This window comes from Ochotona princeps, chromosome 1 (genome assembly GCF_030435755.1).
Source record: "Ochotona princeps isolate mOchPri1 chromosome 1, mOchPri1.hap1, whole genome shotgun sequence".
NCBI lineage: Eukaryota > Metazoa > Chordata > Mammalia > Lagomorpha > Ochotonidae > Ochotona > Ochotona princeps.
The window spans coordinates 1080228-1107024 of record NC_080832.1 but is presented as its reverse complement, the minus strand read 5'-3'; the positions used below and the strand labels follow the sequence as shown (position 1 = coordinate 1107024).

At 58.4% G+C, this 26797-nt stretch overlaps 1 protein-coding gene across 3 annotated transcripts in view; it reads left to right on the top strand.

The window, feature by feature from the left end:
* SMOC2 (SPARC related modular calcium binding 2) overlaps positions 1-23296 on the top strand; it is a 94984-nt gene extending 71688 nt beyond the window's left edge. For all 3 annotated transcript variants that reach the window (XM_058670620.1, XM_058670617.1, XM_058670624.1), the window contains 6 exons: positions 132-318; positions 5701-5783; positions 18871-18973; positions 19198-19472; positions 22209-22246; positions 23020-23296. In XM_058670620.1, coding sequence (XP_058526603.1) covers positions 132-318; positions 5701-5783; positions 18871-18973; positions 19198-19472; positions 22209-22246; positions 23020-23037 — 704 coding nt within the window. In that variant the 3' untranslated portion in view covers positions 23038-23296. The remainder of the gene's footprint in view (positions 1-131; positions 319-5700; positions 5784-18870; positions 18974-19197; positions 19473-22208; positions 22247-23019) is intronic.
* Positions 23297-26797: the final 3501 nt, after the last annotated feature.

Below are 26797 nucleotides of genomic sequence, written 5' to 3'. Positions count from 1 at the left end.
GCCCACCATGTGCTGTGTCCTGTGTGGAGGGAACAGCTATCCATTCTGTGGTCACCTGTGCTGACCCATTGCTCTGCACCCAGATGACCCCGGGTGGCCCAGTCACCACTTCTGTTTGCTTCCTCCCGCAGTGTCATCCTGTGACCAGGAGCACCAGTCGGCCCTGGAGGAGGCCAAGCAACCCAAGAATGACAACGTGGTGATTCCTGAGTGTGCCCATGGCGGCCTCTACAAGCCGGTGCAGTGCCACCCGTCTACTGGGTACTGCTGGTGTGTGCTGGTAGACACAGGGCGCCCCATTCCTGGCACGTCCACCAGGTAAAGCTCACCTGTGCACAGATATGGGGACTCTACCCCAGTACACACACAGTGCCCCTCCACGCCCCAGTGAGGCCCAGTGGCTGGTAGGAGCAGTGACCCTAGCTGGCAGGTGCCAAGGTCACCAGGGAGGGTGTTGACACCATTGTTGCTGTGGTGAGGCCATAGCAGCAGGCAACTGCTGCCCTTTGAGCCTGGGCTGGGCAAGGGGAGGCAGACCACCCTGGGCCCAAGGGGGCTCCTTCTAGGCACACATGTGGTACGAAGTGTGCTCGGCTCAAGCGAGCAGCCACGGCTGTCACATGCAATCTGTCCTGCTCAGAGACTGAGCCATGGCAGCCCCTTCTCTGCACCTTGGGTAGAGCAGGCACGGCAGGCGTGAGCAGCCCTTCGTGAGGAGCAGGGACCTGCTGCTCTGGTCACTGCTGCTGCCCTCTGGGACCATCAAGCCTGGGCACTGTGCTCTACGATGTGGGTGGTTGAGTGGCATCTCCACCACTATCCCAGACGCCCGACCTACGTGTATGAGTTTTCACCAGTATGGGTTCTCAGACTGCTGAGACTCCCCACACCCCATTCTGGAGCCAAAGCAGCTGTTTCCAGGTTAGCATCAAAACTGTAGGATTCCAGACCAGTGCCATCCTGGGGCACCTTGGAGACAGCACACCAAGTCCAGGGAACAGTGGGGTTCTCACCCCAAGTCAGCCTGTGGTCATTGAGGGCCTGTAGGGAGTGACCACGGGGTCACAGGGCTCCTGAAGGCCTGTGGGGAGTGACCTCAGGGTTGCTGGGCTCCTGAAGGCCTGTGGGGAGTGACCACAGGGTTGCTGGGCTCCTGAGGACCTGTGGGGAGTGACCACAGGGTCGTTGGGCTCCTGAGGACCTGTGGGGAGTGACCACAGGGTTGCTGGGCTCCTGAGGACCTGTAGGGAGTGACCATAGGGTCGTTGGGCTCCTGAGGACCTGTGGGGAGTGACCATAGGGTCGTTGGGCTCCTGAAGGCCTATGGGAAGTAACCACAGGGTCGCTGGGCTCCTGATGACCACCAAGCACTGTCACCTGTGGGCAGTGGCCACAGGGTCACTGTAGGCTCCTGATGACCTGTGGGGAGTATACACAGAGCCACTGGGCTCCTGAGGTTCTGTGGGCAGTGGCCAAAGGGTCACTGTAGGATCCTGTAAGCCACCAGGCACTTTTGCCTCTCTGTGTCCTTTCTTAAATATGTATTTTTTGGATGATGTTTACATAGTTAAGCAGGGTAAAGGTTGTTTACACATTTTCTTTTCCTTGTTCCTACATTTGGAACGGAGGGGATGCCAGGGGAGAAACCACACCCAGCCTTCCATCTGCCTCAGCACCCGGGCATGGGGAACAGCCACCCCATGTCATCCCAGAGTCCCCGTGGTAGAGCATTTTCTGAGGTTTCTGGTTAAGTGGTTTTGATAGTTCTGAGACACTGCTGATATTGCTGCTCCAAGAATGAGGAACTCCTTCCAAGGTCAGTTGGCTGACTTAGTCCACCTCTGAGTCTCCATTCACCCAAAATTTTGCTGTCAAGATTCACTGGGTAGTTGATCAATTTGTTCTGCCCTCCATCCTCAGCAAACCACTGGGTGCCATGGCCACTGCTCAGTCCTCATGTACACCAGGGAGAGCTATAGCCCAGTCAGAGCAAGTGCCAATAAACCCCACTGGACCGGCCCGCCAGCTCTGGTTCCTGTGCCTGCCAGCATGTACAGTAGACTAGTCCTGTTTGTCCCGTATTTCTTTCAGATCTCATACAGATCATTGGGCATTGAAGCCTAACTCAACCCAACTGAATCCACACTCCAGCCCACACTCATGCCATTGGGTGCCACTGCCTGTCCAGCCAGGCCTGCCCACAGTCCTGGTTCTCATGCTCACCAGTGGGAGCTGCAGCCCATCAGAGAGGTGCCCACAACTTCTCCACTGGACCCACTCCAAACCCTGGATATTGTACTTACCAGGTGGTTCTGCAGTCTAGCTCAATAGACATGCCCCAGTCCCAGAACTTGTCAGCTGATGCTGTGGCAAAGCCCAACCCACCTGCCCTTACTGTGGCTCATGCCTGCACCAGTGGATACAGTTGGTTAGCCAAGCCTGGCTCTCCCCTAAACCAGTTCACACGCAGGCCAACAGGTGTTTTCGCCCTGTTTGACCTTGTCTGCCCCTAGTCACAGCTCTCACACTAACCAGCAGGTTCAGTGGCCCAGCATGGGAGTCCCCACATCTCCCCTATTGGGCTTGCTGGTGGGTGCTGTGGCCCAGTCTGACATGGTCCATCTCACCTCAGCATTTGCTGGCAGGTGCTGCAGCCTTGCCTGGCCTATCTGCTCCTATTCCAACTCACGCTGGCAGGTGTTGCCACCCAGTACTGTCAGCCCCTGGTCCCAGCCTTAATGTGGACAGGCTGGTGCTTCAGCTCACCCTGGCCTGTCCCACACCCAATGCTGGTTCTCAGATCTGCCAGTAGGTTATGAACTGGTGCAGCCTGGCCCACCTCCAGACCTGAGCCATACATGTGCTGGTGGGTACTGCAACCTGGCTTGGTCTGGGCTGTTCCTTATCTTGTTTCTCATGCTCACTTGCAGGGACTGCGCCCTGACAAAGGAGTTCCTGAAGCTCCTTTCTTGTGTGTCCTTCCAGTGGCAGAATTCAGGCACACCGGTTTGTCCTTGGCCCAGGCTTTCTCAATCTACCTCCTGTGCTGGCCTTGCCCAAGTGGCCCATACTCAACTGAGTTCTTACTGTTGGGTGTTACAGCCCAGCCACGCCTGGTTCAAGTCCTGAGGCAGCTCTAATATACCTAGTGGGAGCCGAAACCTATCCCAGCCTGTCCTACACCCATTCTGGCTCTCACAAGCACCAGTGGGTGCTGGAATCTAGTCCAGTCTGGTGCACCCCAGATCCAGTCCACACCCATGCCTAGGGACTCTGCAGCCATGTCCAGCCTGGACTCTCCCCATTCAGGAGCTCGTGTCACCAGGGGGAACCACAACCTACTGGGCTGTCCCCTTTGCTCCCCAACTTGGTCTGTTCCCAGCCCCAGGTCTTACACGAGCCAGTGGTTGCTCTGACCCAGCTCGGCGTAGCCCATCCCCTGTTTTGACCCTTGCTATCAAATGCTGTGGCTTGACCTAACCCTGGCCCACCCCCAGTCTCAACTTATGCTGGTGAGTGCAACAGCCTGGCCCTGGCCAGTCTGTTCCCATCCCTGACTCATGCATAGCAGCCCAGAATGCCTTGCACTCCAGCCTGGCTCCTGCACTTGCCAGTGAGCTAAGGTTGGCCTGGCCCTGCCTGGTCTACCTCCTTCCAAAACCAACCCACATACCTTCTGAGGGGGAGCCACCTTGCCTGGTCTGAACAACACCCAAGCCTGAAGCACATGCTCACCAGCAGGAGCTATCGCCTATGAGGGCTTTCCCAAGTTCCCCCACAGACCAGCCCCAGACCCAGATCTCACATGTGCCAATGAGTGTTAGGCTCTTACAGGAATAGACTACCCTTTCCGTCACAACCCATGTATGAGCAGTGGTTGTTGTGGCCTGTCCCGGCCCATACCGTATCCTTGGATGTGTCTGTAGGTATAGCAACCTGGACAAATCCAGCCTGTACCCAATCCCTGTACCCATGAGTGTAGGAGGGTTCCATGGTCATGCCTAGCTCAGCCTGTCATCACCCCAACCTCCCATGCAAACCAGTGGAAATTGCAGATCCACAGGGTTGGACTCACACATACCCCATCAAATCTGCCCCTAGACACTGTTCTCTCACTAGCTGGTTAGTGCCATGGCCCAGCCTAACATTTCCTGTCCCCTGTTCCGACTCTCACTGGCAAGTACTAGGATTTAGCTCTGCAGTGTCTGCCCCCAGCCCTAGCTTTAGTGTGCAACAGTGCGTGGCATTTGGCATCGGTCGGTCCTAACTACCCCAGCCCTAGTCTTCCACGTGGGCTGGTGCTTAGGATTGACTCTTAGAGGTCCTTTCATTTCTCCCCCATAATCCATCATGGTTGGCTCTAGGGTTTTGCTCAGCGCCATTAGTGCCCAGGCTACCTGGGACCCCGCCCCCAGGACAAACGTGGCTCTGGGGATGTGTGGCCGATAGGCTGGACCCTCCAGACATGAGTCCACGCCCCCAGGGCTAGCCAGACAGGCTGGCTCCAAGCATCTGGCAGGCTGATGGACCTGAGCCTCTGGCCCCAAGCTCTGCTGCCTGGGACCCTTCCCCCAGGACAAGATGGCCGACCTGACTGTGAGCTCCTGGCAGGCTGTTGGGCCCGAGCCTCTGGCCCCAAGCCCCCTCCCCAGGTTGAGCCAGCCCCTTCCTGAGTATCCTTTTGAAGATGATGTCCTGCCTGCCGTCAGCTGTGAGGGAGTCTGTTCTCGCCATCGTGGCTGCCCCACGTATTTCCGACATGGAACGAGACAGGAGGACAGAGGCCGCCTGAGCGCCAGGCTTGCCTGTCTCTCACTGATACTCCTGGGTCCTCCGTGGAAAAGCTGCTGAGAATGGAATCATTGCCCAAGACACTGAATGAGGGAGTGGGCTGGGAGCATTGTGCCCAGTGAAGGCACAGGGTTGTGGACCTCACCTCCCAGGAGCTGGGCCCGACTGGGAGCTGGACACTCCCAGGAGAGTGGTCCCTGACTGGGGCAACCCTGACTGGACGTCTGGGGACACCCGTGGTGAGGAGTACCCAGTGTGAGAGCTGGGCTCTCGCCTGTTTCCAGTCCTTCACTGGCACAGATCTGAAGTCTTCATTCTGGGCCCATGCCCAGTGCACAGCTCAGTGTGGAGCAGTGTATGTGAGGAGCTCTACCTGGGCGAACATGGGCCTGGACCCCTCGGCAAGGCCGTGGTCCAATATGGTAGAGGGCCTGCTCTGGCAGAGCCCTGGAGATGAGCACCAGGACTGGCACATCAGCCGGGATGCTTCTAGAGCTTTCTGCTCATGTCATAGGGGGCCGTGAAGTAGCTTCACTGAACCAGACTATAGTTGTGAGAGCTGGGCTGGCGCTGAACTGCCTTGGGCTGGGGACTGTCAGGATAAGATTCTGCCAGGCTTGGGGCTTAGCAGCCTGACCACCGACCTCAGTTCTCCCTCTCATGACTTCCCCTGCTCCGTACCCCGGATGGGGCTGGGAAGCACGAGCATTCAGCTCTACTCAGGGACCTTGCCTATGGCTTCCTGCAGAGTGGAAGGCATGCTTTGCTGTGTTCCATCTGCACCAGGGGCTGGCCCGGCTTTTCCCTGGGAACTGATGCTGCGGTGGCTGTGGCCTGGGGGCACTGCAGAAATAGGGACAGGTGCCATCTGTGGGTGTCAGGATGGCTCTTTGCTCTCCCTTTTGCCAGGTATGAACAACCAAAATGTGACAACACCGCCAGGGCGCACCCAGCCAAGGCCAGGGACCTGTACAAGGGTCGCCAGCTGCATGGTGAGTAGGCCCCATCTGCTACGGTTCTTAGAAGTTCAAGCTCCACCCTCCAGTGGGCTAGGCTGACCTGGGTCTTGTGACCTCAGAATCTCGAATCCCAGTAGACCTGATGAGGGGCACACAGGTGGGCACCTGCATGCTTGGGGTCCATCTGCACCTCTCAGGGCACGCCCAGGCTCCCAGGAATTCCTGGGAGGAAAACATGACTGAGCAGTGACCTCAGTGCTCCTTGATGTGGCAAGGGCTCCAACAGCTCGTCTGAGCAGTGGGAAGCAGGACACCCAGACTGACATATTTGATGCCTGCGAGACCCTGGTTGTTGGCTTTGATTCTGAGCACAGACTTCTCCAGATTGCCAGTTCCCAATGTGGCACCCTTCGTTCATGGTCCTTGCTTGACTATGGCCCTGCCTAGGGTCTCAAGAAAGGGATCCCTGTGCTGTCTGTGCTGTGGCTGTTGGATAATGGAGCTTGCTGTTGATAAGTCAGGATGGGGAGAGACCAAAGTACCCCCACAGCATATGTGTTCTTCCCACATTTCCAGGGAAGCAAAGCCCTTGGCCCAGGCAGCAGAGGCTGGGGAGGCAGCATCCAGTGCAGTCATCAGCTCTGTCTGTGCTTGCTCATGGGCTGGGCTCCCGCTGTGTCCCAATGCTGTGTGTACTCAGGGTTGTCTGAGGACACTATGGTGGCCTTCCACTGTGTCATGAATGCCCTGGCACTCAGTGTGGCTGCTCAGGTGCAGGTGGGGTGGTGAGGGGGATGAGGGAACCTCTGTGTGCGCGAGGCCTTGGCTGTGCCAGGTGCTCGCCAGTGGATGCTTGGCCTCTCCCTGATACCTCTATGACTCCTGAGAGGGAGCAGCTGCATCCCCCTGTAGCCCTGAGTGGTCCCTGGGCTCTGGTGCAAGCCCAGACTTTGAGCTTAATGGACAGTGAGTGGCTTACGCAGATGTGACGCACTCAGCCTGGGTGTGCTGGGGGAAGCCCTTAGCAGGTGTCTGGGGGGTTGGCAGCCCTGCTCATGTTGTAAACTTCTGACACCTGCTCTGTCTCTTCCCTCAGCCCGCGTCTTAAAGGGGGCAGGAGGCTGACCTTTTTTTTCCTTGGAGATGCCAGGCCGTGGTGTGGCGTTCACACCTAGCAAGTGAGGATGGTTCACCAAGGTCTGGCTGGACTTTGCAAATTGTTGTCAGCAAGACTGGGAAAAAGGGTGGGCAGGACACTCTGTCTCCCCCGAGGGAGTGTGGTGGAGGTGGAGTCTGTGAGACAGGCCGGGACAGATTTAAGACCGAGTCATTGGTGGTGTGGCAGAAGGAACTGGTGAGCTGGAGGAGGAGATGTGGAACTGTCTGAGTAGCAATAGGGCCGTTGGAGGGTGGTCCCAAGGTGGGCAGAGAAGCAGTTGGCACCATGAGGCCCAGCCCTGTGGGCATGGACACAGGGGACAGACGGGCACAGAGCCCAGAGCAGCAAGGCTGCACCTCCACCCAGTCTCCAATGGGAGCCAGTGCCCCAGGGTGCCGTGGCCTTCCTGTGCGAGCTGTGTCGGGGTCAATCCACTCTGTGGCTGCTGGGACTGCAGCCTTCTGCAGAGTACAGGCACCCAGTTTGCCAACCAGAGAGCTTAAGTGAGCTGCAGCAGAGCTCCTTATTAGAGTATCTTTTTCCCAAGGGCAGCCGCAGGCAGCCAGAGGTCCCAGGCTCCAGGAGGTGGCTTGCATGTGTTCTCCCATGAAGGCAGGGCACGGAAGTTGCTCTTCTGAGTTTAAGTCAGTAGAACCAGGCTGCTAACATTCTGACACTCGGTGCACCCAGTGACCTCTCACAGCACAGCACATGAAGGATGGTTATTGGCCTGCTGGCCTGAGGTGATTGGCACCTGCCTTGGAGAGTGAGAGGTCGGGAGCTGGCCTCACAGAGGCAGGGCAAGAACTGAGCCTTGCCTTGGCTCTTGAGGACTGCTCGGTTCTGGAACTCTCCATGCGAAGGTGGCTGTCGAGCTTCTGACTTCCCCCAGTGGTCTCTGAGAAGCCATCACGGAGGTGCCCACGTCCTGCAGGCCTGTTTTCCTGCTCTGTGGCTCAGATGCCTTTTCCAAGATGAGCCAAGGCCTGGGACGATGGAAGACCAGCTGGGCTCGCAGGGGCCCGGAGTGCCCAGCAGCAACACAGCCGTCCCTTTGGGGAGAGAAGCAGCTCTGATGCCACAGGTGGATCTGCTGAGGGGCCGTACCTGGGACAAGGTCAGGTTAGTTGTCTGCGTCTCGGGTGGCATCGGGAGCCTGCCTTCTCCCCACCCGTGTCTGCGTCTTGGGGCTGCAGTACGTGCTGGCTCTTGCGGGGTGTGCTAAGCAGGCTGTCTCTCACTGCAGGCCTTGGGTGTCTCTCGGTCTGCACTAACAGCAGCTGCTCACCTTTCCTGCTGGCTCTTAACTGTGGCTCAGTGCATGGGGTGCCATATGCCACTCTGTGTGAGGTGACCGGCGCCCAAGGCTACTGTTGACAGAGCTTGGTCAGCCAGTGCCACCGCCCCCCTGGGCCTTGTCCTCTCTGAATTCCATTCCTTCCTTCATAGCTTGGGCGAAGGTCAGGTCTTTTCTGTGGTGGCACAGCACAGGATAGAGGTATGAGGAAGTGGGGGGCCTGGGGCCTATGTGTCTGGAGAAAGCATGCAGTGGCTGCTAGGCTCGCCAGCCCTTTGCACTCTGGGCCTGTGCTCACCACGCAGGTAGCCACGGGCTCACGTGTCAGACACTTGGGACAGCTAAGGAGGACAGAATGCACTCGAGCACCTGCAGTCGAATTTGTTGTTCAACAGCTAGTCTGTTGTAAATAATACTGATCTCTTTAGTAGAGCAGTTTATCTGGAATACTTAATTGCTTTAAAAATCTTCCAAATGTGGTGTACACTTGGACATGTCAAGTTTCTTCTTATTGGTTGCAGCTCAGTTTCTTCCTGTATAATCTGAGTTTAACAAAACTCTCCCATAAGCACGCTGAGGTCCTCCTGCCATATCAGGCTCATTGAGTGGACGTCAGCCAAGTGGCACAGACCTGGCGTCCCAGTGTGATGCTCAGCCCTGCATCCCAGGGAGGCCACCTGCAGGCAGGAGAGGGGCTGCCTGCCACACCTGCGTGCAGCATCTTCCAGAGCTCCTGCAGAGTGTGTGGCAGGGAGTGCTGTCCGCAGAGTGTTCTCCTCCCCTCACGGCTGGCAGCTCCCTGCCGTGACTTGACCCATACTAGGCTGCTTCTCCATCCAGCCTTCCTGTGTCCTTGGACCCTTCCATTGGGAATGCCACCATCCTTACTCTTCCAGTCCGGCTTGCCCTTGTGGTCCCTGCAGCTGGCCAGATGCCCAGATCACCTGGGATGTCTGAGGCTGGGTGGGGTTGGGAGTCTCAGCATCCCCTCTGTAGATGCCAGCATGTGCCAGGGGATGGTCACATCTGGCTGTGCTGACCCCTGGGCACCACCAGCTCCCCTTGTGCTGTTCCCCCGTTCGAATCCCATTTGCTTCTCTTACTCACTTTGGCTGGAATTGATTTTTTTCTCACACATGTTGCCCAGGTGACCCCATGCCAGGTGCTGGGATGGGGCTGAGGGCAGTTGTGGAAGGCCCCATCCACACCAGACACATACCTGACAGACTGGTGGAGAATGCCATCAGATGAGGACGTGTGGGCCATTATGATGATGGGGAACATGGAGCTGGGGTGCATGGGGGCTTCCCCTGACAGGGGGCGTGGGGCTGGGGCCCATGGGGGCTTCCCCTGACAGAGGGCGTGGGGCTGGGGCCCATGGGGGCTTCCCCTGACAGGAGGCGTGGAGCTGGGGCCCATGGGGGCTTCCCCTGACAGGAGGCATGGGACTGGGCACATGGGAGCTTCCCCTGACAGAAGGCGTGGAGCTGGGGTGCCTGGGGGCTTCCCCTGAAAGGAGGCGTGGAGCTGGGGTACACGGGGGCTTCCCCTGATGCCTGGCACATCGTGAGCAGGTCTGAAACTGCTTTCCATGTTCTGTGCCAATTTGAACGGACGAGTCTGTGCCATCTTTGGCAGTGGCTGAACACCATGGGCGTGGGGGAGTCAGGGCTGTGGCCATGGCTGTGGTGAGAAGGGGCAGTGGCCGTGGTGGGGTGGGGCCATGGCGGGGTGGGTCTGTGGTGTGTGGGGAGGGGATGTGGCTGTGGCAGGATGGGAAGTCAGGGCTGGCTGTGCGGGATGAGGATGTGGCCATGGTGGGGTCTGCAGTTGGCTCCATGGCAGGGGTGGGCTGTGCTGAGTGGTGAGAGGAGTTGGGTGAGTCAGGCTGGCTTCCTGGGGCAGTTGTAGGGGACATGGGGCCATCCTGGGACCTTGCCTGCGAGCTGGCCTAGAGCATTCTGGTCATTACTTGTGGGGCAGTTAGCACCAGGACAAGGGCATTGCAGGCCATAGACTGAGATGTATTTTACTCAAAGCCTAATTTTGCCAGAATTTAATTAGGAAAACCCAGAGTGCACAGTTGACATGCAAAGCTGAGGGTCAGGATGCTTGGCTCTGCCAGTGACCACAGATGGTGGGAAATGGCTTGAAGTTTGCTCGTGATGAATCCCCAGAGAAGCTTTCTAGAATGTTCTAAACAACTCAGCAATTGCCCCTGAGCCCTCCTTGGCTGCCTCGCTCGGGAGCACTCCCAGCAGGCTCTTGTGGCACTGGACACTGGTCCCTGTATGAGTGGTTTGCTGCAGAGGAGGGTCTGTGGTCATCTGTGAGAAGGCTGGTAGAACACGGGTACTGTCCTGTGAGCCCCACACCTCCAGCAGTGGCAGGGGTTGTAGATCTCTGCCTTGGAACTTCAGTCTGTGGTGGTGCCATAGCGTCAGGTGCAGCTGTCGCCCGGCGCTGTCCCACTGTGTCCACCTGGTGCGGGAACAGAGCTGGATCTTATCTCTGTTGCAGTGTCCCCTATGGGGACCTCTCTCTGATGGAAGGGGAGGGTTGAGGTGTGCAGGGACAGATGCAGGGACACCTGGTGGCTCCTGCTGTGCCTGCAGACTGGCTTTCCCATCGCCGCTCTTCATCTGGTCCTACTCTGGTACTTTGTTGCACAATGAGCTGGCACTGGGTCTTGCTCTCAAATTCCCAGACATGCAGGCTCTGGGATTTTCTGCTGCAGGCTTGCAGGGCCTGGGGAGCCCCAGGACAGCCTGCATCCTGGGCTGAGGTGCCTGGACCTGCCAGCTGGCATGAGTGGTCAGTGAGGGTCACTGCCAGGCTCCAGGTAGGACAGGAGATCAAACCAGCAATAGCCAACACCAGCCCTCATACATCCTGGGCACTGCCCAGGGACCTGCAGGGCACCATCCGGGTCTTCCCCATGTGAGAGCCTCCAGCGTCCCAGTAGCTCTTTGGAAAGCACCACCTCACTTACTTCACAGGTGAGAGGAAGTGTACCATAGCACTGTGAGACACTCTTGGTCTCACGGAGGCTGCAGAGTACAGTACCTACACAGGTTGTGGGGGAACCTTCTAGAACCAGTGCTTCTCAGGGTGACCCCGCTCAGTGACTCCCCAGTGGAGCAACCAAAAGAAAAGTGCCCCTTGTTGCCCCTTGTTACAAGATGAGAACAGAGGTTCACGTAAGCACACACGCTCACAGACACACATATATGTGCGGGCACAAAGACATACATGTACAGACACACACATCCCCACACCCTTAGATATCCACATACAGGCACATGCACACACACAGACACACACATCCCCACACCCTTAGATATCCACATACAGGCACACACACAGACACACACATCCCCATACCCTTAGATATCCATATACAGGCACACACACAGACACACACATCCCCACACCCTTAGATACCCATATACAGGCACACACACACAGACACACATCCCCACACCCTTAGATATCCATATACAGGCACACACACAGACACACACATCCCCACACCCTTAGATATCCATATACAGGCACACACACACAGACACACATCCCCACACCCTTAGATATCCATATACAGGCACATACACACAGACAGACACACACATCCCCACACCCTTAGATATCCATATACAGGCACATACACACAGACACACACATCCCCACACCCTTAGATATTCACATACAGGCACATACACACAGACAGACACACATCCCCACACCCTTATATATCCACATACAGGCACATGCACACACACAGAGCCTTAGATCTACACACAGGCACACACATTCAGACACTCAGACACACACATAGATGTGCAGGCACAAAGACACACACACAGACACACATCCCCACACTCTTAGATATCCACGTATGGGCACACACACATACAGGTACACACCCTTAGATATCCACATATAGACTCACACACACACACACACACACACACACACACTTGGATGCGTGCATACACAAATACACTTAGACATCAGACACACACAGATACTTGCAGACATGAACATATGTCAACTTAGATAAACACACACATCACACAGAGGCCTGCAGGCACAGACACACAGGCACAGCCTTAGATCCACATATAGGCACACACACAGAGGCATACAGACATGTGTACAGGAAGCACACAATGCACACACACTACACATACAGACCCATGCAGACCTCGTCCACCCCCTTGCCGTCCCTGTGGGTGAGTGAGGTCCACCCCAGAGAGGATGGCCTTTGTTTGCCTTCCTTGTGGCCGAACACCAATGTCCTCGCCTTCCCTGCTCCTGGGTGCACTTGGGCTTGGGGATGGGGGACACACATGCCGCTAGGGGAGGGGTCTGAAACTTCTGGAGACCTTCCAGCCAGGGGTCTGAGAGCAGAAGGGTTGCGGGACTTTCCACACAGCTACCGGGAGCAAGGTGTGGACCCGATGGCCACTCGGCACTGGCACTGTGCCAGATTGCAGCTCTGTGTCCCTCGACAGTCCTTTGTGGCCTGTTCACAGCTTGCTCTCTAATAGCAGCAAATACGTAACTTTGGTGCCAGGCCAAGTTGCAGCCACTATGCTTTCAGGAGTAGCTGTCTGGTGAATCCACTTTCTCCTGGGGATAGGGTATGCATGGCAGGGCAGGGCAGGTGGCTCTGCCCACCTTGACCAGCTCCTGGGATCATATAGAGCAGCCAGCATGAGCCTGCCCATGGTTGCTGATAGGACAGAGGCCTCGACCTTGCCCACGTTGGGGCAGCCTGCTAGCTCTGCATGGTATCCAGGCTGCAGGACCACAGTCCTGACTTTAGCCATCACTCCACAGGAGGGCACAGACCAGGCACACTGAAATGGTGGTCATCGCGGTCAGCCCCCAGCTCCCAGTCCCTGACCGCAGTCAGCCCTGCAGCTCCTGGTCCCTGACTGCACCAGGAACCTCGCTGACTGCTCAGGCTCTCAGTTGACACAGTGCTCAGCATGAACAGAACAGAGGAGACATGTCTGCAGGCTGCGTTCTGTGCGTGACAATGCCCGGGAAGGGAGTCCAGGCTTCCAGCAGGCTGTGCTGCTCCCTCAGGCTCCATGTCCTTCTGGAAGCAGCACACAGACTGATCTACATAAGAAACCCTAGCAGCTTGCTGCTGGCCAGGGTCAACCTTCCCTTCCAGCCATGACAGGAGACACATTTGCTCCTCCATTTGTGTGTTTCCAATAGAAAAGCTGCTTTTTGTGGATTTGCTGTGAAAAAGAGAGATGATATAAGGAGCTCATAGCCTGTAGGGACTCAGAGCTCGTGCGCTTAGCAGTAGCTGAATCATGAGAGCTGTGGAGTTGTGAGAGCTGCCCCACCACAGGCAGGCCCTGGAGCTGGAACTCTGTGAACTGTAGACCTGCTGGAGGCCCTCGGGGGCTCAGAGTGGAGGAAGAGGGTGGTGGTCAAGGTGAAAGCAAGGACAGTCATGATGAGGGCACAGGGACATTCATGGTGGCAGAGCAGGGACACTCATGGGGATGGAGCAGGGACACTCATGGTGGCAGATCAAGGACACTCATGGGGATGGAGCAGGGACACTCATGGGGATGGAGCAGGGACACTCATGGTGACAGATCAGGGACATTCATGGTGGCAGAGCAGGGACACTCATGGGGATGGAGCAGGGACACTCATGGTGGCAGATCAAGGACAGTCATGGGGATGGAGCAGGGACACTCATGGGGATGGAGCAGGGACACTCATGGTGGCAGATCAGGGACATTCATGGTGGCAGAGCAGGGACACTCAAGGTGACGGAGCAGGGACACTCATGGTGACAGAGCAGGGACACTCATGATGATGGAGCAAGTGCTTGCCGCGGAGCCCCGTCTCCTCCATCAGGCTGTCGTCGAGGGAGGAGTAGGGTGCTGTTGGCTCCAGCCCGTCGAGACGCAGGGCACAAGGTGTGCGTGTCGCTGAGCACGCCCGGGCTGCGGGGTGGGTGCAAACATGCTTTGCTTCCACGGGTGAGACAAAGATGGACAAGGCCACTGTCTGTTTCTGACAGTGTCTACGGATGAAAGCGCAAGGCAGGCTTGGCCTTGGAGGCTGATTAAAGTCAAGTCAGGAATGGCTGTCAGAACGCAGAGCCCCTGGCAAGCAGCTCATTCCAGCCCACTGCTGCGGTGCTCAGAGGCAAGTTGCCTATGGTCCCATTCGGCGTCTACTACAAATGTGCAAGAAGCAAGAGCCCCGAGCTGGACAGATGCCCCAAAGGGCCACTGCCTGTCCCATGGACCCTGGGGGACCCTGGATGGGCCCGTGGCCTTGTGAGTCGGGGCAGCTGCCTCCCTGGGGCGCCGGTACCGGCTCCTCTGGCCTGGCTGAGCTGTGGGCTGCTCTGCTTCCGCAGCTCTCTTCTGCAGCTGGCTTCAGGAGGGGGTCGTGTGGAGGAGCCCCGGCACTGACTCACCCATGGGGTTCATGCATGGCCCAGGTCCTCCTGTCCTCACTTGGCTCTGGGTCACTGCACGCATGGGGGAGGGGGCGTCCAGTTGTCCTGTGTGTTGGCTCCCTTGCCAAGGGGCCCTCTGTCAGTGCAGTGGGGTCTCTGAGAGACGGATGCAGGAGAGAGGCAGTCAGGCACCCTGCACCCTTGCCGCCCAGCTGCTCCCTGCTGGCCCAGGACCCCGTGGCCACTGGTGATTCGGTAATGGGATGGTGTGCCAGCCAGCGTGCACTCAGGGGACACAGCCACCCTTCCCTGAGGTTGTAGCACAGTGTGTGTGCCCACAGCACAACCAGGACTCAGTGGAAGGATGCTAAAGGGTGGGTCTTAGAGCTTGGAAAGTGGGCCATTCTGTGGGAGCTCTGTGCTTCCAGGGTGCAGGGGTGTGGTGGGTGTGTGGAGATGCGTCCTATGGCTGGCCTTGTGCTTCGAGTCCCACTAGGAGACAGCAAAGAGGGAAGGTTCTGGGGCCCTGGGCCCAATGGAAGGAGAGGGACTCGGAGTCTGGGACCTTCAGGTCTGAAGGCATTGCCACCCCAGCAGGGGATGGGCAGGGAACCACACAGCCTGGTTGTGTCTGGGATTAACTGTGCCACAGGCCTGGCCAGGCTGCTGCTTTGCTGGGGGACCCCAGTCAGTGTCCCCTCCAAGCAGAGTGGCTAGTGGGGGCTGCCAAGTGGGGCAGGGCCACTGCTGCCCAGCAGAACCAGCTCCCAGCACCTTCCAGCTCTGCTCAGCCCCTCTCCCTGTCTGGGGCGGTGCTGGGTACAGGGGACCCCGGCTCTGGGTAGCTGCCAGTTCTGTCCAGCCCCTCTGCCTGTCTGGGGAGGTGCTGGGTATAGGGGACCCCGGCTCTGGGTACCTGCCAGCTCTGTCCAGCCCCTTCTCCCTGTCTGGGGAGGTGCTTGGTACAGGGGACCCCGGCTCTGGGTACCTGCCAGCTCTGCCCAGCCCTTCTCCCTGTCTGGGGAGGTGCTGGGCACAGGTGACCTCGGCTCCAGGCACCTTCCTGCTCTGCCCAGCCATCCTTCCTATTCCTTAGGCTCTGGCCTCGTCACAGGGTCCCAGGAGTGCCCAGGGTGCTGCAGACGGGGGCTGATATGGCCATTCACAACACCCATACAGGCATGCTCCCAACTCACTGGAACTCCCTCCCACAGAGATTTCCAGTGGCCAAGCAGCCCATGCCACAGGAGGGAGGCACAGGAGGGCAGAACCCTGACTGAGCCTGGCACTGTAGCCCCCGGGCAATGGCCAGCACACAGTAGGGACCTGGCCACCCTCAGGGTGGCGCACACAGTAGGCACCTGGCCACCCTCAGGGCGGTGCACGCAGTAGGCACCTGGCCACGCTCAGGGCAGTGCACGCAGTAGGCACCTGGCCACACTCAGGGCAGTGCACTCAGTAGGCACCTGGCCACGCTCAGGGCGGTGCACGCAGTAGGCACCTGGTCACACTCAGGGCAGTGCACGCAGTAGGCACCTGGCCACACTCAGAGCAGTGCACTCAGTAGGCACCTGGCCACACTCAGAGCAGTGCACTCAGTAGGCACCTGGCCACCCTCAGGACGGTGTACGCAGTAGGGACCTCGCCACGCTCAGGGCGATGCACATAGTAGGTACCTGGTCACACTCAGGGCGGTACACGCAGTAGGCACCTGGCCACGCTCAGGGCAGTGCACACAGTAGGCACCTGGCCACGCTCAGGGCGGTGCACGCAGTAGGCACCTGGCCACACTCAGGGCGGTGCACACAGTAGGCACCTGGCCACGCTCAGGGCGGTGCACGCAGTAGGCACCTGGCCACCCTCAAGACGGTGCACGCGCTAGGCACCTGGCCACGCTCAGGGCGGTGCACGCAGTAGGCACCTGACCCATGCTTGGGGTGGGTGCTGTGTGTTGCTCCCCATCCCAAAGAGCTGACTCACTGGTCTCTTTCGTCTCGCACTCCTTGGGTGTGTGGCCCCTTCCTCCTTGCTCATTGGTATGGCTGGGCTGTGGCCAGGTCGAGGTGTGAGCATGGGAAGGGGCTTCAGTGAGCAATGTGTGTGCTCACTCAGGCACAGGTGGTGCAGCCGCGGCCCCTGCTGCGGTGAGATCTACTCTTGGTCTTGCAGTGGGGCACCACTGGCACGTTGACAAGGTCCAGAACGGGAGGTTGCCAGTGTCCTCACTGGCAGCAGCATGGGCAGGGATCCAGGCAGTGTTGAGCAGATGCGGCAGGTGCTGTGCCCTGAGCATGCAAGCCATTACCGCACACGCACACACATGTACACACAAGCACGTGTCTGTGGGGCTCTGCACCTCTGTCTCCAGGCTGTGCAGGTGGATGCATGCCCCTGCCTTCACATGGCCAGAGCGTGTGCATGACACCTGTCATTCTATGAGTGGACGTGTGCATTTCCAGGGCCAGGAAATGCTTGCTTTTGTCTGCTGGGCAGCAGGGGAACCTTCTCCCCAAGTCTCCAAGGACGCTCAAGGTGAGGGTGGACACGCGGTGACACATGACACCATGGCCCGACACCTGCCCTGTGTCAAGCAGCCCATGCTGCCGGAGGGAGCCCCAGGAGGGCAGAGCCCTGACCGAACCTGCCGCTTTTCAGCAAAGGAAGCAAGCCGCAGTGCGCAGCAGCTCTCACGGAGCATGACAGGTCTTGTGTCAGAAGCGGGACTTAAAGTCCTGCTACCACATGTCCTCCTGTGTCCCGTGTCTGTGGATGCTGCTCACTAGTGGCAGAGAGGGCATGGGCACCCCCTGAAGCTGGAGGGCTTCCAGACGCAGCCAGCAGTGCCGTCTGCCCCAGCCTCCTGGTCTTTCTTGAGGCCCTGTCACCTTGGGAAACGGTACCAAGCCAGCCTTTGCGCACGCTGTTCTCCAATGGACTGGAACAGGAGGAGGCCTGGAGGTGCTCGGGGCCCACGTTGGCCTTGGTGAGGGCAGCGTCTCCTCGTCGGGCCGATCCCCAAGTTTCAGGCGGCCTCAGGAGACATGCCAGTCCTTGCTGCCCCCTCTTGTGGTTCTGCTGGGGCAGCGGGCCTTAGGGGAGCTGCTGCCTGTGGCAAGCTGGGCTTGTGCCAGCTGCCCCTGCTGCCAGACCCTGCAGACTCCTCCTGTGCCCTGGGTGGGGTATGGCAGCCTCCCCTGCCCCACAGCTGTACCCCAGAGTTGAGGAGTGTCCACACCAGTCGATTAAGCCACAGGAATCCTGAGCTTGGAGCCGCGGGTGGAACCTGGGTGGTGGCTCCTTGGAGTCCAGCATCTGCCCCTGTGCCCAGGGAGCATTTGCTGAGCAAGTTGGAGTTGCAGTTTCATGTGGTGAGTGGGCATCGCGTGTGCAGACCCTGGTTGTTGAGCCCGAGATTCAGTTCCCTCCCTCACCCCTTGCTCCACCCCTGCCCCAGGCCTTGGTCACAGGAGTGTAGTGGCTTGGCCTGCCTGAACCCATGAGAGCACCTCCTTGTGGCTAGAGAAGCTGGGCGGCTGGGTGGGCCACTGGGTGGGCACTGTCAGGGGTGTGTGTGCGCTCCTGGGGCATGTCACACCTGTCTGCATCTCCCAGGTGGAGGAAGGCTGGGTACGTCACAGAAGACCACGTCCGGCTCCTGCAGCACCTGCCCTGTGGCCCCTGCTTCCTTGCCCTGGGCATGTAGCACGTCCTCTTGGGGAAGAGCTCTGGGGCTCTTGTAGCTGGTGGGATGGAGTAGGAGGGAGAGAGACAGAAATGAAGGGAGTGCCCCCAAAGCTGCCAGGGCAAGGCTGAGCCTGGGAGGCAGGGCTCACTTCTGTCCTCTACGTGGGTCACTCCTGCCTCCCAGAGCAGGCCAACATGTGCCCTGCAGTGGGGTCTCAGCTCAGGCACTCAGGCATGGTGTCCTCACAGCCTGCCCAATGCCTCCCCTGCATGGACCGTGTGGCTGCCTCCAAGCCCCCGGCGGCAGTGTGTGAGGCCAGGGCCTGGTCCCACGCCATGATTGGTCAACGTTCCAGCATGGATGCTCCATGGGTGATGCCCGTGGTCGGAATTCTGCGTACGTGTTGCCCTGAGCTTGTCGAGCCAGCCACATGTGCCAACGTGCAGCAAGCGAAGCAGTGTTGCTTCCTGCCTCATGAGACACCTGCCGCCCTGAGAACTCTGAGCCGTGAGAACCTGTTCTTTCTTTCAGGTTGTCCTGGTCCCAAGAAGCACGAGTTCCTGACGAGTGTCCTGGATGCGCTGTCCACAGACATGGTGCACGCCGTCTCTGACCCCTCCTCCTCATCCGGCAGGTAAGACGGGGCTGGCTATGCGCAGGTGTGGACTGCGAGCACACCTTCATGGCGTCGTGGGCAGTGTTGGAAGCAGCTTGCAAAGATCCTGCTCAGTCTCTTCTCCAACAGTGTTAGAACCTGTCACCTTCACCAGCAGACAGCACAGGGCTGTCAGGCCGGCCAGGGGGTGGCTGGGAGGACGGCAGGCACAGAGGGCCGTCCTGACGCACTGCTCCCTCTAGGCTCGCAGAGCCCGACCCCAGCCACACGCTGGAAGAGAGAGTTGTGCACTGGTACTTCAAGCTACTTGACAAGAATTCCAGCGGCGACATCGGCAAGAAGGAGGTGAAGCCCTTCAAGAGGCTCCTCCGGAAGAAATCCAAGCCCAAAAAGTGTGTGAAGAAGTTTGTGGAGTACTGTGACGTCAACAGCGACACGTCCCTGTCCGTGCAGGAGCTCATGGGCTGCCTGGGTGTGACCAAGGAGGAGGGCAAGGCCGGCCCCAGGAAGCGGCACAGTAAGCGCCTCGCCTTGCCCTATGCCCTCTCCTCACCTCACCTCACCCCTGTATCCTCTCCTCACCTCGCCCCTGTACCCTCACCCTGTGCCCTCTCCCCACTCACCCCTGTGCCCTCTCCCTACTCACCCCTGTGCCCTCTCCCCACTCACCCCTGTGCCCTATGCTCACTCACCCCTGTGCCCTCTCCCCACTCACCCCTGTGCCCTATGCTCACTCACCCCTGTGCCCTCTCCCCACTCACCCCTGTGCCCTCTCCCCACTCACCCCTGTGCCCTATGCTCACTCACCCCTGTGCCCTCTCCCTACTCACCCCTGTGCCCTCTCCCCACTCACCCCTGTGTCCTATGCTCACTCACCCCTGTGCCCTCTCCCCACTTGCCCCTGTGCCCATGCCTCCACAGCCTGCTGAGGTGGGTTCTGGGCCTTTCTCTCTCATGCCTACCTTATTGTGCTCTTGTCCTGGCTCGGCTCTGGCTCACACTGCCACTCAGCTTCTCATGCATGTTGGTCCCTGGAGACTGGTGACCCACAGTGGAGCCAGCCCGGGGAGCCCCGGGGAGGGGAGATCATCGTCCTGTCTGCCGTGTCCCCAGGCCTGCACGGGTTCCTGCACAGCCTGTGAGAGCTGCTTGCTGTGGTCTGGCTGGGTGTGCTGGGCATCGCTCTCTGCCCTGGATGGCTGGGCTGGCCTGCAGCAGGTTGAGCCCTGGTGCAGCTTCTGCAGTCCACCATGGTCAATGCAGATGCTGTGCAAGGGGTAGACAAGGAAGCCATGCTGTCGACAGCTTAGAGCAGGAAGACCGCCCCAGAGCCGGGACACAGTAGGGGGATTCGGGCACCTGTATGGGGTCTCATGTGGTGACAGGAGCTCCTAGTGTCTACAGGCCACTGGCTGCCACTCCCCCACCTTTGTTTCCTTATCCTATGTGCCCATCGGACAAGCGGAGGCTTGGCTGCTTGGGCTGGGTGACTTCTGGTCCTTCTCAGAAATTCCGTCCTTTGGCCCACCTGGGGACATCTCATCCATGTGGAGGCGCTCACCCTTGCTGCAAACGGGAACAGATCCGGTGTGGGCCGTGCAGGGCAGGGGGCAGTGCCTCTGTCCACAGCCTGCAGCTGGGCGACACGATGGTGATTGTGCAGGCATGGGAAGTCGGGCAGCATGGCGCCTTGGCACATCCTGGGAATCCTGTGATGTTGCCCGTTCTTCTGCTGTGTACTGTTTTGGCTTCCTGCCTTCCTGCCAGCCTTGCTTTGTTTTTAGAATCTCCACCTGCTTACTCACTCCCCCAGTGGCCCTAACAGGCAGAGCTGAGCTGAGCTGAGCTGGGAGCCGCTGCTGCCCTCCCAGGCCATCAGCAGGAGGGAGATGGGAAGGAGGGACGGGGACTCATGCTGGCACCCACTGGAGTGCCTGGCATAGGCAGACAGGGCTGAGCCTGTTGTGCCACAGAGTCAGCCCCTCTTTGGTTCTAGAAAGTGTGAGCAATCCAAAGAAGATACATAACCTGGGCTGCTTTTCCCGCGTTGCACCTGGGTTTGCGTCTTCCCAGAGAAGCTTCCCTGGGAGCTCCTTCCAGGCCCGTGTGTGACGCTTCGTGTGCCATGGCAGTTTGATGGGTGTGGCCTTGCCCATCGTTCACATATGTGGCATTTTGTCCCATTAAAGCTCAGGATTTATTTCTGCCCAATTTTCCACCTTTTGTGTGTTACAAATAGCATGCTCCTACACTTGTTTTGAATGGAACATTCTACCAGATGCCATTAATGAAATTTATATTCACTTCAACCATATAACAAAGTTCTATATTTCCTTATACTTAACAATATTAGCTTTTTCTTGTCACCTGCTTTTAATCTATAGTTGCCTATAATTCGGAGGGAGACTGATATTACACCTAAAACAAACCACGCCAAGTCTGGCATTAATGAGTTGCCGATGGGCTTGGAACACATTCGGAGTGTCCTTGTAACACCCTTGGGACTACAACCATTGCCCGAAGCCCTTTCTAGGCTGTGTGTGGGAGAGGCCATGTGGCCTGGTTGCATGGGTCACTGGAAGTGTGTGAGCTCACGCCCATGAGGACACCACGGGAAAGGGTGAGGCTGCTCTAGATATCCCCAGTGGCCAGGAGAGGATATTCAGGTGTTGGGGACAAGAGGGGGTATAGGCCTGCAGGGAGGAGGCACAGGGTGGAGCTGGGCCTGCAGGGAGGAGGCACAGGGTGGAGCTGGGCCTGCAGGGAGGAGGCACAGGGTGGAGCTGGGCCTGCAGGGAGGGCACAGGGTGGAGCTGGGCCTGCAGGGAGGGCACAGGGTGGAGCTGGGCCTGCAGGGAGGAGGCACAGGGTGGAGCTGGGCCTGCAGGGAGGAGGCACAGGGTGGAGCTGGGCCTGCAGGGAGGAGGCACAGGGTGGAGCTGGGCCTGCAGGGAGGAGGCACAGAGGAACAGCCAAAGCCTATAGCTTGGATGCAAGGATGAAGGCTCTTCTGCATTTGCCGTTCTGTTAAGTCAGTTCTGGGGCCCTCTGTGGGTGTGGCCGGCTGGGAAGTGACCAGTGTCTGGTTTATGCCACACTGGCTCCGAGAGGGTAGGCAGGAGGTGCTCTGGGTTCAGGAAGCCTCCGCCACTCCAGGCTGTACTGTGTGTCCTGCTTGGGTTCTAGGGACTCCTGTGTGACAAAGTTCTGGCTCTAACCCTGTCTGTTTCCTCCCCCTCCCCGCTGCCCGCAGCCCCCAGAGGCAGCGCTGAAGGCACATCCAACCGGCAGGTGAGTGTGTCTGCCCATGGTTCAGCCATGGGCTGGTGTGAACTGGGAGGCCAAAGGCCTGGGACACACCAGCCCCAAGGCCCTGAGAGGCCTGAGCAATCTGCCCCTTGGCCTTCTGGGAAACGAGCATTGTCGGTGGTTTCCAGTAGTGCCAAATGAAGTGATGACACCCAGCCTGTCATCCACACACGTGTCCGCACGCTGACCCTAGCTGGGAGTGCTGGGTGACCAGCAGTGACCCACAGCAGGAGGACAGTACCCTCGGCTATCCCTGTCAGTGACACGGACAGAGTGCTGGCTGAAGGGTGGCAGCCCTCACTGGCACGCTGGGTTCCTGTCAGGGTCCAGGAGCCACCGCCAGCCCGCGCAGCTGCCCATTGTAGCAGCGGGACGCCACGGAGCTTCCTGTGGGGGCGGGTGCTTCCCACTTACCAAGTGGACAAAAGCTCCCTGCCGCAATGCCCCTGAGTGCTGCTGGTTGAAGACGCCCCAGCAGGAGTGGGCCAGTGGTCCCACACGCCCCGCAGCCCACTGCCTGTCTGTCCCTGCCCTGGTCGTGGATGACACAGCAAGTACAGAGGGTCGGAGGAATGCCATGCCTGCCTGTTCTGGATGCAAAGCCCAGCTGGATGTGCCATGGTTAGACTCAGAGCTCATGCTGCGACTGTGCTGCCGACGTGTGCAGGAAACGCTGCTGTCCCATCCGAGGCCGGCCCTGCCCACCCACCAGGATGATCTCTCTCTTTCTCTCTCTCTCTTTCTCTCTGTTTCAGCCCAGGAAGCAAGGCTGAGACGCCCGTGTGCATGGCGGCACCAAGGCTCCAGGGAAACGCCAGAGCACACCAGCCATGCAGCCCAGTCAAGTGTGCTCTGTCCCCACACATGGAGTCGCTGCGGAGGGGAGTGTCCCGGTGGCCGCTGTGCTTGCGACGGTGCACGCCTGTCTCCACCGGGCTTGCTGCACTGGCCTCTGACAAGTTTACGCTTCATCTGCCGCTCTGCCCATGGCCACACACAGCCTCCGTGCCGGGTGCTCTAGTCCTGCCCCTGCAGGGCACCGTCTGTGGCACCCCCAGCAGCTCGGGCCCAGTCCAGGACACACGTGGTCAGCCAGCAGGCACGGGTGGGTCGTCTCTCGAGCTCTAGCTGCTTCCTTTGCTCTGGAGTCAGTGCCCTAAGGCACATGGGGCCGGCACAGGCTGCCGGGCAGGGTCTCTGGTGCTCTCCCGGATGGGAGGCCAACGCGACTCGGACTGCTTCTGCTTGTCCACATGCAGCTTTGCTGGCGTCGCTTGTGACCCCCAGAACTTCGTGCCGCAGAGCTGCTCCTTCTGGACAGCCACCTTGCCCTCCCTGCCAGAAATGAGCCCAACTCTGACCTCAGCCCCGGCCTGGAGCACCCCACCCACCTGCTTCTCTGTTTCTGCTGTTGCTGTCCCGGGGCCACCGACAGTCCTCAAGAGGGATACCAAGGGGCCTGTGCCCTAGGAGCTGTTCACACAACCCCCCGCCTCATTCTAGAAGCCTGAAGGGAGAAGGACAGGCCAGTGGTCTGGGTAGGAGCGAGGGCTGAGTGCCTGTGTGTGGGGGTCCCCAGCCACTGCCCTCCGCCTTGGGCAGAGTGGGGAGGGTGTGTGTATGTATGGCCGTCTTGACCGGGATCAGCCCCTGGTCCCCAACAGGGGCCAAGTCTGGGGATGCCCCTGGGCAAAGTGGGGAGGGCATGTGTGTGTGTGTGGCCGTCTTGACTGGGATCAGCCTGACACCTTGATGTCCTCTCTGAACTGTGTAGAAAGAACGCCATGCGGACAGGCAGGGTTCCCCACCCGCTCAGGCCCGTGTCGAGGTTATTTCAGAAATAGCTACGACCCTGGATGTTTTGGATCATCTTTTATATTTCTGAACTTTGAATTTAATCATCTTTCTTAGATTAAAATAAAATACGCTATCAGAAAAGCACGGAGGTCTTTCTTCCAGTCAAGGTCAGCATCTTGTCCTTCCTGCCAGGGAGGCATGTTCTAGCACACCCTGCTTGACAAGTCCACCCACCCAGCCTGGGACAAGAGCATTTGAAAAAGAACCAGTGAGGCTGCTAGCTACATTCTGTGCCATGCTGTGCCCTGCGAGTGCCGTGTCACACGTCATGTGGAGGGACCAGTGGTGCAGACGCCATGCTGTGCTGTGTGCGGGGCATGCTGTGAGCAAGGACTCCGTAACCACCCTGCAAGGACAAGGGGACAGCTCTGCCCATGTCCACCAACCTCGCGGTGTGGAGGAACAATTTGTCTGCAGGACCACCCCGGCCTTGCTCAAAGCAGCTCCCATGGCCACCTGCTTGGGAGGCACAAAGAGTCTGTGTTCTGCTCGGTGCAAATCCCCGACCCTGAAACCATGGTGTGCTCTGCCCTGGCATGGCCGCTGTGTCCCCCAGGGTCTGTCGTGGTCGCTTCCGCATGGCCTCCTCCCTCTAGCAGCACCACTCTGCTCCGAGGAGAGTGGTGACCCACAAACTCTGTGACCGTGCAGGGAAAGACTCATGAGGATGAAGCCAGGGGTTGTGGCCAGTGGGAAACGTGCCAGGAAGAGGGTGGCTCAGATTGCCTTTTGCCCAGGTTGGAGAGCACCATATGTGCAGGGCCACAGGGGTTGGGCCAGGGGAGCTCAGGAGGGGTGAGGTGAGTGGGACAGGCTTTGACCAAAGACTCTCCAATAGGTCAGCCACCCAAGCCAGAGACTGCTGCCCTCACCCCAGGGTGGCCCTTAGCGGCAGGCCTCCATCCCCCCAGTGGCTGTCCTTGGCAGCAGGTTCCTTGAGTATGGTTGTTCATGGCAGTCCCCTTCCACACACACACACTCCTGTTGTAATTCTTAGCGTGAGGTGCCAGCTATGTTAAACTCTCTTCCTCACATTTGCAAAGGCTGCCCCTCACATGTGCAGAAATACTCTGACAGCCTGTGAATCATACCTGTGAATGCCACACCGGCAACTGTCACAGTGGCAATTGTTTTCTGGAATTGTATCGAGGTGACTAAAGCGACCACAGACTGCCAAGTGGATAGGGCACCATGTAAAGTACACTGTACCAGGCAGAGAGTGAGAAGGTGTGGTGGGCTCGACACGGGCCTGTGACAGTGCTGATGGTGGAGGTGGTCATGGTGGTGGTGGTGATGATGATGGTGATGGAGACAGTGGTGATGGTCATGGTGGTGGTGGTGGTGATGTGATGGTGATGGAGACAGTGGAGGTGGTCATGGTGGGGTGGTGATGATGATGGTCATGGTGAAGATGGCCACAGTGGTGATGATGATGGTGATGGAGGCAGTGGAGGTGGTCATGGTGATGATGGTGATGGAGACAGTGGAGGTGGTCATGGTGATGATGATGGTGATGGAGACAGTGGTGATGGTCATGGTGGTGGTGGTGGTGATGTGATGGTGATGGAGACAGTGGAGGTGGTCATGGTGGGGTGGTGATGATGATGGTCATGGTGAAGATGGCCACAGTGGTGATGATGATGGTGATGGAGGCAGTGGAGGTGGTCATGGTGATGATGATGGTGATGGAGACAGTGGAGGTGGTCATGGTGGTGGTGATGATGGTGGTCATGGTGATGATGATGATGGTGGAGGTGGTCATGGTGATGATGGTGGTATTGATGATGATCATGATGATAATGGTGGTGATCATGGTGATGAAATAGTTGCCATGCTGAGTAAGGGTGTGGCTTCGCCTTAGCAGGGTGGGGAGTCTTTTTTCTCCTAAGGGCCTTTTGGATTTCTTTAGCTTCATTCATAGTGTTCTTTCATTCTAAAAAGTTCTGTTTTAGTCATCGTTTATTGTAGTGCCATGAATACACCATCTTGCAATGCAGAGGTTTGAAATCATTCTCATTTGTTCCTCTCTTGCCCATGTGTTGCCTGGGCTCGGTGAGTCAGTCTGGATGTGGCTCCAAGGCCCAGTGCTAATTCCTCTAGGTTCAGTGTTGCTCTGCATGGGTGTGGCTAAGCTCAGCCACAGGCGGGCATTGCCAGTCTCGGCTGCGGACCTGCCTGTGAAGGCCTCTGGCTAAAGCCTCCCACGCGGCTCAGAGCAAGGCGGAGGCAGGGCCTTGCATGGCCCGTCTGGCTCCAGGCCATGAGATCTGTGTTAATGATGGGGGAACCTGGATAAAGCCAGATCATGGTGGGATGGGGGAGAGATTACGGAGGAAAACGGAGTGCAAGGCCCAGCCTGACTGCTGAGCCCAGGTGTGAGTATGGGGAACCAAATGTGGTGCTGGGGCGAAGCCAAGGACGCACACATGAGGCATGAAAGCCACGGGTCAGGGATGCGTCATGTCAGGCCAGGATTGTCTACTGGGAAACACCTAAACCACAGAACTCAGGCCCCAGTCCTGCAAGGTCAGCCCAATCCTAGTGCCCGGGGCTGTAGGATCCAGGAGAGTCCTGAGGGTAGAGCTGGGCATCGAACCAGCCTCTCCAATAGAATTCTGACCACGAGTGACAGACAGCCTAACCAGCAATGTTGTACAAGCTACAGATGTGTGGTCA